General features: G+C 45.1%; 1 protein-coding gene across 6 annotated transcripts in view; it reads left to right on the top strand.

The window, feature by feature from the left end:
- The window catches only part of APLP2 (amyloid beta precursor like protein 2), a 48132-nt gene that overhangs the window by 29158 nt on the left and 5247 nt on the right, over positions 1-13727 (top strand). For 2 of the 6 annotated variants that reach the window (XM_042800351.1, XM_042800352.1), the window contains exons 5-14: positions 1269-1444; positions 1982-2199; positions 3885-4052; positions 6114-6229; positions 6583-6657; positions 7859-8017; positions 8404-8532; positions 10786-10885; positions 11437-11607; positions 12227-12262. In XM_042800351.1, the coding sequence (XP_042656285.1) occupies positions 1269-1444; positions 1982-2199; positions 3885-4052; positions 6114-6229; positions 6583-6657; positions 7859-8017; positions 8404-8532; positions 10786-10885; positions 11437-11607; positions 12227-12262 (1348 nt within the window). The remainder of the gene's footprint in view (positions 1-1268; positions 1445-1981; positions 2200-3884; positions 4053-6113; positions 6230-6582; positions 6658-7858; positions 8018-8403; positions 8533-10785; positions 10886-11436; positions 11608-12226; positions 12263-13727) is intronic. The other 4 variants (XM_042800354.1, XM_042800353.1, XM_042800355.1 and 1 more) reach the window with 3 other exon arrangements.

The following is a 13727-nucleotide window of genomic DNA, read 5'->3' as shown; positions in this document are numbered from 1 at the left end:
TAAATTAGGTCTCCAGGATATTGCTTTAAGCAATGCCTCATCCTTTCCAGGGTAGAGAGCTATAATGATCATAGGATGCTTTCTATTTTTCTTGCACATTGTGTTAATGTACCTGCTGCTACTGGGGATTTTGGTTGGGAGTGCTCGCTTGGGGACTCTTGCTTGGGCTGAGTTTCATTGTGACTGATTAGTGGAGGTTTTACATAAGAGATGGATTATCTTCTCAGAATAAATCTAGCCCTTGGTTGTTTGTTTTTTTTTTTTTATCAGACTAGCAAAAATGTTGCAAATTCTTTGCACGCCCTTTTGAACTGGGGGTAATAAAAGCAAGATTGTGATGAAATGTACGTGTTTTCCATTGTAGAAAGAACAATTGTTAGAATCAGCAACACAAGGATTAGTTGTGATGGTGCTAGTAAAGATGATATTAAGGATGTACCAGCCAAACTTTCTTTAAAATCCCGGGAGCCAAAACCCATCTAAATAAAGGTGTGCTAGAGGAATCGCGTTTTAATTGAGGATAAACTTGTTAATGTCTAACAAATTTTAAAATTACTTGCTTTCAGCATATGTGGAGAACTTTTCCAGAAATATTTGGCTCGTTTTACATCCATGCTGTAAAAAAGCAAGGCACAGAAGGGTTCTAATGTACATAATCAAGCCTTTCGTATTTCATTCTTTTCTGGGGCACCACCAAGCCGTGTATTTCCTTAGCTTGAGAGAAGTGTACAGACATAATGTCTAATCACAGTTTGCATTTGGTTTTTTCTTGAATTATCTGATTGATTTTCATCTACAGCATGTTAAAATAATCTTGATGCAAAGTCCATTTGAGGAATTACTCACTTACTCCAATGTAAAGTTTAATAGACAAAGTTTAATGAAATGGCCAGCCCAGAAAAGCAAACAGTTCTGTTTCTTTCAAGTGCTTTCTCCCTTGAGTTGGCACAAAAATGTCTAGTTATTTTTCCTGAACTTAACCACTGACGCATGAGCAGGTGTGAGGGGCTGGGAGGTGTTTGATACGTTAACACCAGGAAGCACTGCATGGCTCCAAATTTGGGACTTTCCTGGAGATTTTGTTTAAGCTACAAGTTTCAAATCCATTTTTCTTTGATGTTGAGGCTTAGGTGGTATGTTGCTGTTGCCTTTTTGCTGTGAAATTGAGACCGCTGGGTAGTATTCTTGGGATCTGTGATAGGCAAACTTTAGCTTTATCCAAAGCAAGAATGTGATGTTAAACTGACATAAATGGGCTCCTCCTTCAGGCCTGTCTGACGGAAGGGATGATCCTGCACAGTTACGGCATGCTGCTGCCCTGCGGAGTAGACCAGTTCCATGGAACAGAATATGTCTGTTGTCCTCAGACAAAGGTTGTGGATGAGGCTTTGTCCAAAGAGGAAGAGGATGAAGATGAGGATGAAGACTATGACGTTTATAAAAGGTAGGGTTCTTGCTGGCAGAGAGGCGTTAACAGCTCTGTACGTGAAGTCCCTGTTTGCGAATATTTCACACAACGCCTCCCTTGCGGTGAGGACTGCGAGGCGAATTTCTGTGCTTTTGAATTTCCCAGAGGAGTGCCCTGAGCCTGAAAAAGCATTGCAGAAGGACAGATGACGTTGCAGTGCTCCTGTTACTGGAGGAGCTAACCTTTCCCTCCATCCTTAGACAGTCAGAAAGACTGATGGCTTCAGTAGGTCCCAAGTGGTAGACTTTTCTCCCCCAGTGGTAGACTTTTACTTACTGGAAGGAAGCTGATGGGGAAAATGGAAGGCAGAGGCATGGAGAAGCTCTGCCTGCAATAGCAGGTGTGTGTAATGAGGGAAGTCCCGTTGCTGCAGTTGATCAATAGTGGGTACGTTTGTTTTTCCCACCTCTTATGGGGACAGATGACAAGGGAATCATTAGTCCGGTACGTCCAAGGTTGGCTGCGAAGTGATCAGCCTTAGCTTAACCCCCTAACTGAACTGTATCCCTTCAGTGAGTTCCCTACAGAGGCAGGTGTAGAAGACTTCACAGGAACAGCTGTGGAGGAAGATGAGGATGAAGAAGATGAAGGGGAAGAGGAGGAGGACGTGGTGGAAGACCGTGATTACTATTACGATAGCTACAAAGTTGACGATTACAATGAAGAGACCCCCACAGAGCCTAGCAACGAGAAGGCTGTTTCTGAAAAAGAAGTCAGCAGCGATATGAAATGTAAGACACGTTCTAGCCTACAGGCCTCGTGCTTCTGTGAGAGTATTCTTGTTGGCTGTCAGTTGGTGGTGGGGTTTTGATCAAGTCAATAAATGCCACTTGGAAGTTGTATTCGCCAGATAAGTTAGCAAACAGAGGAAAGCTGATGATGCTTATGTTTCAAGTGTTGAAATTAACTCTCTAGAGCATTTGCCATATGTTTCCAGATAAACAGCAGTTCTGCTGGCAGAGAGCCCAGTGTTTGGCACATTGAACAAGCACCTTCACGAAGGTGCAGCGTTGAGTCAGAAAACCGTATCTGCGTAGGCTAATTTTGAAAAACCTGAGAGGCATTTGGGGCACTCGTAAGAATTTAAAATCATAGTTGGGGTGATCAGCTTGGATTTGGTGGCTTACAAAAAGGAAACTAAAAGTGCTGGGCCGTGCTCTGCAGAAGTGGCATAAAGGTACCATCTGGCCACTTGAGGGTGAGGAAGATATATAGTGCTGCCTTAATAGCCTTTGCATAAACCCTTCTCTTTCATGAAACAAAGTCAGCCAATTGGCCTGCTTTTATTATATGAGTAATATATACTTACTGCAGTAGTAATATATACTGTACTTGCGGTAGCTTTTGTTAAGTGGTAGGTGCCACTGCAGAGGGCATTTGCTGATTGCGTGGTGCCTCAGCATTATATGATGTCCTGTACTTTGCATGTAGAAGTGTCTGCAGAGGGAGGAGGAGGGGAGCGGGAATGAAATTCAATTAGCTACAGATCACTGAATCGTTGCCAGCAGTTCTTGCATCTTTTTGGTAAAATGCCAGCATGCTGCAGATGATTTCACTTGCTGAAACAAGGCTTAGCTCATACATGTACAGGACTGTTACAGATCTGCAGGTGCTGAAAGAGAATTGGCACAATATGATTGGGGCGTCTGGGGGGGTACGCAGGCTTTTTTTTCCCTGAAGTACCGTGAACAGTTGCTAACTCATTGACTGTACCTGTTCTCTTGCCTCAGAATAACCCAGCTGCTTCCATTGCCTGCTTATTGTGAAGCAGTCCACGTGCCATGGCTACCTGGAGTTTCAATATTCAGTGTATAGATGTTTGAAAACTTAAAGGCCTAGCAGCTGAGATTGCCATGGCAATCGTGTTCTTTTTGCTTAGCCTGCCTTTTCACGTGCTCTTATACCTCACCTTTAAGATGTGAAGTGTCTATCCAGGCACAGTGCAGCGGAACAGGACATCTTGGAATGCTTTAAGCAGCCCTAACGGGTTTTCTTTCCATCATGTTGGTTTATACAGTGGAGGCTCTACCACTGGGACACCCGAGGCATAACGCTGTGGCATCAGCAAAATAGATCCTTGCTGTTTCAGCCTCTAGCTAAGGAGAAATCACTCTAGCAGATGAGAGCTCCACGTTGAGACAGCTGCTTGGGTGGCCTGCTGCTGTTGCGTGTTTGCTCCAAAGCACCACGTGCTGAATAGCACTGGCAAGCCTTGTGACGGAGGCTTTTGCGATGTTAAAAATCCCGCCCCCCCCCCAAAACTGCCAAAAGCCCTTTGGTCGGTGAAGTAGTGATGCTGAGGCCAGCGCTGGTGCCCCAGAAGAAGGTGTGAACTAGAGCCACCGCTGCTTTGTGTAAGTCGCTCGGCAAGGCCTGTGCTCCTCACCAGCTCATGTTCTAACCCGTCTCCACACAGCTGTCTGCTCCCAGGAGGCGATGACAGGGCCCTGCCGGGCTGTGATGCCTCGTTGGTACTTCGACTCTAACAAGAGAAAATGCATTCGCTTTATATATGGAGGCTGCGGAGGCAACAGGAACAATTTTGAGTCAGAGGAGTATTGTATGGCTGTGTGTAAAAAGATGAGTAAGTCCTGCCTCCCACTGGCCCCTTTGCAGCTAGCCACTGTCTGTCTGGCGTTTGGTGTCTCCTCCTCCTTGCCTAGGTCAAGAGAGGATATGTCTGTAGCTCATCCTTTTGGTTCTGGTGTCTGCAGCAGTTCTGTCTGTCCTTTTGCAGCAGCCTCCTCTTGTTTCCGCTTCTCTAGGTCTTTAGGGGTGAACTTTCCTGGGGAAAGTAGCTCTCGGCATATGCTGTCTGTGCTCATCGTTGGCTTGCAGCTCTTGCTGAGGGCTTAGGTGGTGTCTTCCAGATCTGTAATAGGGATCGGGGGCTGTCTCTAACCTCTTGTGAAAACACATAGCTTGCTTGTTGATGTAACTGGCTTTTTTTTCCAAACATGTGGAAGGAAGCACTCGCTTTCCCCAGTCATGTTACCGTGCATATGTTTCACCAGTTGGTCCTGAAAACTGGGCTGATACTCCTCGTTCCCCTGGTAGTAGGCGTTTTCTTGCTATTGTATTTTGGGAAAATATCAGAGAAGTAGTACAGAATTCAGATTCCCACCTTCGGCTTGGTTTGAAATGCGAATCGCGACTCAGTCCCTGCATTTCTGAGAGCTTGAGGTTTTTGGCACCAATTTTCAACTGGCTTTTATGTCAGATGATAGAACTACCAAAAACATTTTAACCTCCTTATTAATCTTACTGTTGAACTCCAGCACTTCCACTTCAGCTACCATTAAAGCCTTTTGAAAGGCTTTTTGTGTTATCTGGGGCTTGGCAGTCTGACTATTACAGCCGTAATCCTGTTTACAAAATGGGCTTCATGCAAGTGCTTTAGATTGGGCTGATCTAACTGAAGTGGTGAAATAAAAGATGCGGATGTCAGGAGCTTTTTGCACAAAAGTTTGTCCTGTTACAGAGGGATTTGGAGCTGGAAAGAGAGTTCTCTGTGTCCAAGTCTGGTTCAGAAATGCCACGAGCAGGCCCAGAACACAGTACTGATCTGACATTGTCTCTTGCACGCAACGATAATGCCTGTGTTGTATGTTGCCATTATTTCATGCGGTAATCCTTTCCCCTTCTTTACTCCTCCTTCCCTAGTTACAGTAAAGGTTTGTGGGTTCAGGTGCATGCTAAACTCTTACCCTGTATTCATGATAAAGTGCCAGGTAAATTTTTTTCTGAAGCATGCTCTCTTTCAATGACGTGTTGGAGGTTTTTTCCACCCAGAGAACTAATATAATTAAAAGGTTGCCTTAACTTGCTGCCCTCCCCCTGCTGAAGGGCAACAACGGAGTGCATCGTGTTTGCTGTAGATCCTTTCAGAAAGGGCTCTGGGATGTGTAGTTTCTGAAACTGCAGCACGGAAATTTGGTTCGGCATTTCCTGAGCTGCTGTATCGGGAGTACAGAGCCCCTGTTGTGGATTTTGCAGATGCTTGAAATAGTCAGTTCTGAAATTCTGTTTCTCCCCTTGTCGAATTTGAGTGTCTTAAAGATACAAACAGTCCAGTTTATTGGACAAGTCAGTTTGTCACACTGAGCCTCCTTCTGTTGCTGTCTTGTCTAATATTGCCTGTTAGTCCTGCATGGTGCATCTGGTAGGGAAGGTAGGTTTGGCGTGTAAAATATCGGGTAGTATTTTGTGCAGATTTATTGTCAAGCTCCCTAATCATATTAATGATGTCTGGAGCCGGCTTGTCAACGGATAGCTAATGCACAAAATGTCATTTAAACTATCCAAAGCCAATGCGAAAGGGAAGAAAAAAAACCCAAGTTCTTTATTCTGCAATCCAAGTCATTCTGCTGTGGGAGCTGAATAATGCTCATCTCAGAACTACTGAGAAGACTTGAACAGGTGCTGGTTGCCGCAGCGCATTACTGTGTTTTTGGGATGAGGTAACTAACCGATGATGTGCAGTAAATTGGCAGCTTAGAGATACCAAAATGGACTCCTGGTAGGTGGCGGTTCAGTAAATTCAGCCTGCCAGATTGTTAATTATGCAGGCGTGGAGATTCCTCTCCCTACCTGTCCTTTGCAATCCAAGATCACAGCTCCGCTCACCCTTACTCTCTCTTTGCAGTGCCAACTGATGATGTGGACGTCTATTTCGAAACGCCAGCGGATGACAACGAACATGCCCGCTTCCAGAAGGCGAAGGAGCAGCTGGAGGTCAGACACCACAACCGCATGGACCGGGTGAGTGCCTGGCTTCATTCATTTGTGCTGTGCTGCGTAGGTGCTGCCTGTGTTTTTCTGGACAAATTGATGATGAACTGACTTCCTTTCCGGTCGCCAGCCTTCCGTGTGTCTCTTGCAACGTGACCACGCTGTGGCAGTTAGATTTCCATTTCTTCAGTGTTGGGAGAGAAGAATCACTCTTCGCTTGCTGCTCAGAGGATTTAAGTGCTAGGTTTAAACCCCACGGTAGCTCTTTTGTGCCTTCAAAACCTAGCTGGGCTGTGCCGGAATCTGCCTGTGAAGGCAGACTAGCTCGCAGAGGTCACACATAAATTTGTGCCTTGTTGATGTTCTGTCCTTTTCCTGTCCAGGTGAAAAAGGAATGGGAGGAAGCAGAACACCAAGCCGTAAATCTCCCCAAGGCAGAAAGGCAGACTCTCATTCAGGTAAGAGTTGAAGGACCCGAAGAAGAAAGTTACTGGTGCTTGGCCTTCGTCTTGTCAATAAACTAAATGAGAGATTGTAATATTCAAAGCCAAAAGACGACTGAAATGGAAGAACAGCTTTCCTGTTCTGTCAACAACTGCCCTGTAGAGGAGATTTGATTCAATTGCATGCTTTGTTCTTAAAGCTGGAGATGATCCCATACTGTGCCAGGTCTTTTCCTAAACCCAGGAGTAGGAAGCTGTCTCACCCCTCAAGCATAGCGACAGCAGAGCCAAACTGTAACTTCAGACCTGTGGCCTTTTTCTCACTAACTAGCAGCCTCACAGCCCAGTTCACATTGGCCCTGACTCTCTGGACACACATTTCCTGTTTGGGCAGACATAGTGAAAACCACTTAAGACAGCACATAAAGCTGGTTTGCTGCCAAAATGCCAATCTATGGCCTTACGAGGAGAGTTCAGTTAGGCTGTGAAGTTAATCAGGGATATTCTCCATATGGGATTGTTAGGGGCAGGCTCTTCTGGCAGTGACAATTATATGACGTTCCCTCAAACCACTATACAACTAAGTGATTGACTCCAGATTTTAAGCCCACTTTGGATTCTATCCTGGAACAGTTTTCTCTACATTCTTTTTAATGTAAGCCACCGAAAGTCCAAAAGGGTTTTCAGTCATTTCTGTTGAAACATAACAATGCTTAATGGACTTTTCTGGCTCGTTTGGAGATGTGGGTTATGACCTTTCTAATAGAACGTATAGAGATTTGATGTGAAGGCATGCTGATGAAAAATCCCCTATGCAATACCTTTGTAAACTTCTGTAAATTCAGATCAGTGGCTCTAGGCTGAAGGGATCTATCCTGTACCCATATTGCAGGGTTGAGGGTAAGAGTGAATACTGAGCCATTCGTTCAGTGCAGTCTGGATCTCCCAACTTCAACATGATCTTTATCTGCAAGGCCATGTGCCGCCTTCAGACTTTTGAAATGCCTTGTGAAGGAAGTTTGGAAGGCAAATTGTCACTATTGAATTTGCGAGGATGAAATCTGCGTCACCATTCCTCAGTGCCCTTCTCTCCTACACCAAAAGCTTAGACGTGCAGTGTAACCAGCTCCGTTCGTTCCAAGGAGTTCTGTCAAGAGAGAAGAGGTGACATTGATGCATACAGCGCATTTCATGCAGACTCCTTTCTTGGTTCTAGCACTTCCAGGCAATGGTGAAATCTCTGGAGAAAGAGGCAGCAAGTGAGAAGCAGCAGCTTGTGGAAACTCACCTGGCTCGTGTGGAAGCCATGCTGAACGATCGCCGTCGGATTGCTCTGGAGAACTACCTGGCTGCCCTGCAGGCGGACCCGCCGCGGGTGAGTTTCTCTGACGATAAAGCAGCACTGGCAGGGGGGAAGGGGGGTGAATGGCTTGGTGGGAAGACTGCCTCCGACTTGCCGGGGCAGAAACTGGGAATGGGTTCCCAGTAAAGCTTTCTCCATCATGGCCGTTTGTGCTGCAGACCTAGCAGTGGGTCTCCTGATTGACTCGCTTTGCTTTCTGCCTGGTTAAAAAAACCCCTTGGCTTTGGTGTTCACAAGTCAAACAGACCTAATTTAAAAAGAAAATATCTAAGAGGTTAGTGCAGGTGATTGATCTGTCCAGTTACAAAGCAGGCTCACATCTGAAGTGCTGTATTTCAGCTGGGAAAGTTTTTTTGAATCAAATGGATTTGAACTCTTCCCCTCCTCAAATCCTGCAGCCCCACCGCATCCTGCAAGCTCTGAAGCGCTACGTTCGTGCCGAGAACAAGGACCGTCTGCACACCATCCGCCATTACCAGCACGTCCTGGCAGTTGACCCACAAAAGGCTGCACAGATGAAATCTCAGGTATAAGAATGTTTCTATCAAGGGAGGCATTGTTACCCAGCCCCGGCTGTCGGAGGCCCTGGAAGCCACGCGTCGAGTCCTCACGCTGATTTGCTGGGTCCTATAGCAACTTCTCATACTTGTGCAGAGATCTCGCATGCTGTATGCACGTTGCCTGTCACCAGATACGCTGTCTGTACGATTTTTTTTCCTTGGTACTTGACTCAGTATTCAGTATTGGAACTCTGGTTTATACATGAGTTATTGTTGGTCACGATTACAAGTCTAGGGCTTTAAAGCTAGTTTGGTATCATTTTGGTGTTTCCTTTTGTCAAGCACCCATGAAATTATTTCCTGGGGACTTGGTCAGACTTCCTCACTTCTTCCAAGACCTCGTGTCTGTCTGTGTGTTCATTTCATTAGGCTTGTGCTTCACGATGCCTGTGTTTGGGTCTGTGGGAGTTCTCTCGTCCCTCTGCAGTTGCTGCCTTGTTTCCAGAGCGTAATGCATAACCCTTGGCAAGCACTTGATCGTCACCGTTAGCTTTATTAGAAAGTCTGTTTTGATCAGTTTATTCTGTGCTGTTGCAGTATCTTTTGAGCAGCCGGAAATTCCTTTTCTTTCTGCTGGGTGCTGTATGTGAATATGCTGCTTCAAGTGGATGTCAGACGTGGCCGTTGTATTTGTAAGAGTAGTTGCAGGTATCCCACAAATCTTTTGAATAACGTCCTGATACTTGTTTTTACAACCCACTTTTAAAATGGTGAAAGATGTGCTGAAAGGCCTAATGCTCAAATTAAAAATGCCCTGTTAACGCTGAAAGGTCTGCTCGTCCTTTCACAAGTTCAGAGAGAGAACTGACTGTCCAGTCGCAGCTGTAGGGAGGTGATCTGTGTTTTAGCAGTCCCAGTTTACTGGAGAAAAAACGCTTTATTACTTGGCTGTGTAACCAGTAGGTGGAAATACCGTGGTTTGAGAGAGACAGTGACTAGAGTCTGATAGTGTCACCTCTGAGGTGTAGAACAGTGTTGCAGTGATCTTCTAGAAGCGGACCTCACCCTTGGAGGTGCCTGGTCTCACAGCTTTCCTGTTGTTTCGGGGTGCTAGCAGTGTACCTTGAAGTCTTGTCGCTCGGGTTGTCTGCCACCACTGCTGCTGTGGTGCTTGTTAAGCTGCGCCTTCTCAGAGCGGTAGCGATTGTGGTGTTTACAAGCTGATGTTTGCCTTGCAATGCAGAATATGCGATAGCATTTTCAGAGACAGCTTAGCATATCAAGCACCGTCCACCCTGACCCTTTGTCCTGATGCTGCCAAAGCCCAGGAGGGAGTGTGTGGACTGTATTCTTAAGCTAAAATCTAAACAGTCCTTAATTCATTCTGAAGGCTGCAGTGTCAACAAATCGACATGCGAGGGCTGTGGGTGGTACAGTTCAATTTCCATTCGCTTTACTTTTCAGATGCACTTTAAGCTCCTCAATCGATTCCCTTGATTGACAAGCCGCCACATATAAAATTAAATTGCTTTCATCCTTGCTCTTAAAGGTCAGGTACATGTCAGACCGTAAAGCGATCCATTCAACTCTTCATTTTGTTTTAAACGTTTGGCCGTCCATGTAAACGTTTTTCTGGGTCTCTGTGATCCCTGATTATGCAGCACCCTCTTCAGGTCAGGCTTGACTTACTGTGAATTTAATAGGCTAGGAAAGAGCGATTTGAGATTGTGTAGAGTTTGAATTTATTTCTCAAACGAAGGCAGAAGGCTGCTGCCAGTGAGTGGGCGTAGTGGGTGTAAGACAAATGTAATGCCACCGTTGCTCTGAAAGGCACCTTTGTTCTGAAACCAGAGTTGATAAATAATATTGTCTGCTTCCTTTGTGTGTATCTTTTCTAGTAGTCAGGAATGATAATCCATTTAATAAAGCACTTGCTTGTAGCTGCTGCAGGAAATGAATTATGACCGTATCTGGCATATGGGAAATACCAGCTCTAGTGTTTTCCAGTGGTTATGGCAAGAGTCAGATGAATCTTCTCTCTCACCCCCAACCTTTCCCAAGCTACTGAGAGCATCATGTACAAATGGCTAGTTCCAGTGAAGCATGATGTGTTAGAGAGCATCAGTTGGAGAGCTGGAGTAGATGGACCTGTGTCCCATTCTATTGTCTGCCATGGCAGATCTACCAGTAGAAGATATTTTATTAAACAAGCAAAGTACCAGTACCGATCGAGTGACTGACAGTCTTTGCCTACTCCAACACGCTCTTGTACATTTGCAGGTGATGACACATCTCCATGTGATAGAGGAGCGGATGAATCAAAGCTTGTCTCTGCTCTACAAGGTGCCATATGTGGCTGAAGAAATCCAGGATGAGATTGGTGAGTGTCTCTGTGCGCCAGCTCCTGTGCTGCCGTGTTAAACTACAAGCCTTAATGTCAGGTGAAGTGGGCTCCAAAAAGCTCCTTTGAGGAGATGCCCTCAACAGCAAGCCCTTGGGTTTAGGCTTATGTGCCTCTGGGCAGATGATATTCTCTGGGTTTTGCAACACAGCTAGTGAGAATAGCTTGTTCCTCAGAACTTTCACTGTCTGTTTAAAAAAAAAAGTAGTCCACAACATTCAGAATAGCAAAGCTGTGTCTCAGAGAGATGGCGATTGTCCATGAAAATAAGCAGATGCTTTCCCACTTTGTAGGAGTTTGATCCCATCTTGCTACATCAAACCTCTTGGTCCTTATTTGTGTATATTTCTAGCCAATGCCTTTACTGAGAATTCCAGATGAGACTTGAGAGCCTGCAAGATAAGATAACCTGGCAGCCCCGAACAGTTTTCCCCTGCAGCCCTGCCTCAGATAGGTTCAGACCATCTGCCCCTTTCTGTTCCTGCCAGGCTTCATGCAGTCTGTGTAATGTTTCCTCTCATACCTTTCAGATGAGCTGCTTCAGGAACAACGCGCAGACATGGATCAGTTCACATCCTCCATTTCTGAATCCCAGGTGGATGTCAGAGTAAGCTCCGAGGAGAGCGAAGAAATTCCCCTGGAGGGCAAACCTTTCCGTCCGTTCCAGGTGAAAACCTTCCCAGCCTTGCCTGAAAGCGAAGGTATGTGGAACTGAAAATTGGGTTCACTGGCTTCACAGAAGGTAGTTGCTTTTTCTTAACTGGAACGCTCAGCTCCGTGGCACAGAAAGCTCCATCCCTTTGGGTGATTTAAGAGCAAAGCAGTCGCCCCAGCGGTACCCCTCAGACTCTGCCCATTGGAGAGAGGCAGTGCCACTAGTAATTAATTAGCACTGAGCTGCTGTGTTGATTTTCCTAATCTTCTCTTTGCAAAATTGTTTTATCTCTCTCCATTTTGCAGGAGTATTAAATTTTTACTGTGTGGCTTGACTCTGGAGTTAATTTTCAGGCTTTAACCAAAACGCTCTCATGTCATGTCAAGTCTCTGTGGTGCGACCTGCTGAAGGGCTGCAGAAATTCTCTTTATTTTTTTTTAAATATATATCTGTATTTTTTTTTTTTTGTATCATCGGGTGTTGACAGCTGGTGTGTGCGTGTGTGTTTATTTTAACAATGCTTGAAGAGAGTCCTGAGCTTAAAGAAAGCTGTAGACTAAAAGCTTTTCCCAGGGTCTGAGTCAGAAATCATGCGCAAACCTTTTTTCCTTTCTCTCTTAATCTCCTTTCTCTGCTATTTTTGTTTTTGTTTTCCCTCCTGCTAGATCCTCAGCCGGATTTGTACCATCCAATGAAAAAAGGTTGGTTCTAAGCTGCTCCCTCACAGTGCTTTCAATCACTCTCCTACCTTCTCAGTGTGTTTGATAGCTTCATTTTAGTTTCATACTCACCTTTATTTTCATTTCCGTGCTCTCATTTAGATCAGTATCTTTCAATTGTGCTTGTCTAGCCCTAGTGTTAAAGAAACAAGCTACTCGGAGCATCTAACTGGTTGTGTATGTTCCTTCTTGATGGGCTCACAAGGTGTCTCGGAGTGTGTGGAGTAGCTTCTTTGTCCTCAAGAAATGTGGGCCTAGCAGACGTACGTCCTCATAGATACTATAGAATGCAGCTGGTCTGGGGCAGAAAAATTAGGAGATTCCTTCTTTGTGTTTGTGGTCTCCTCAACATCACCTGTTCACACATAGCATCTCCTCGTACTAGCAAAGTCCTGTGTGATTATCCATTTCTCCTTTAGCTCATTATTAATTCTGCAGTGACTCAGTGCCTGGCTAAAAAGGGGCTGCCTGGGCTTTAAGAGCAGCACAGAAATACTGACATGAAATTAAATCCTCTGGGAGCAATGCTGTCTCAGGTGAAGATCAGGTCTGGCTGATCTGCTACCACAGATCTAGTTCCTGAAGTAGAAATGGAAGTCTGATTCTTAAAATGCTCTTGCAGAGCAGTGGTACACGTGCTATACGTGGGGGGTAAACCCAGCATTTTAATCTGCCTTTGGTTCCAAATATATTGTGCAGAATCTTAAAGGAGAGCAAAGAATTTTGCTCATAACCATTTAATATGAACCTAAATAGTTTTGTAACATGGTGAAGGCCGGATAGCTTCAAACTGTTCCCATTACCAGCTTTTCTCTACAAATGTAAGTCACCTTCATCCTTCTTGTGGAACAGTGTACAGCTAATTCAGTGTACTGACTGCTCTGGAAAGAACTGGGACAGCCTTTAGTTTGATTGATTTATTTTAGACAGCGGCTTTGTTGACTTAAAGATGATAAATATAGGCTGGTTCTCCCCATTTGGGTAAATGGAAGAGTTTCTGATGATCCGGGGACAAAGATTATATCTTGCACTTGCTCCTTCCCTCCCTTCCCTTTTCATTGAATTTCACGAGGGCTGCTAGAGAGTTTTGGGTGTTTTTTTGCGCACTTGTGTGTGGCTTTTTTTTTTTTTTCCCTTCCCTAGGAGGTATATTATAAACTGTGCCTTTGAGCCTCATAGAACTGAGTCTGTTATTTGGTACAGCACTCTGACAAATAGCAAAGCTCAGTGAAGCAGCTGAACTCTCAGCCCTGGAGACTGCTGCATTAGCTCCTGAGAACTGAATAAAGCGGCCATAGGCCACGAGCTGACACAGGAGTTCTCTGAAAACTATTTGCAGCTAGTCTCTCCAGAAAATCCTAATCATTGACTTTCACAATAACATGACCTGCTTCGACAGCCGTGAGAAGTCAGACTGGCAGTCTTGGCTGTGCTTGGAATCTGATTA

Source organism: Tyto alba, unplaced genomic scaffold (assembly GCF_018691265.1).
Source record: "Tyto alba isolate M040663 unplaced genomic scaffold, T.alba_DEE_v4.0 Super-Scaffold_32, whole genome shotgun sequence".
NCBI classification, from domain to species: domain Eukaryota; kingdom Metazoa; phylum Chordata; class Aves; order Strigiformes; family Tytonidae; genus Tyto; species Tyto alba.
Note: the sequence above shows the minus strand (reverse complement) of the source record. Positions and strands in the feature narration are given on the sequence as shown.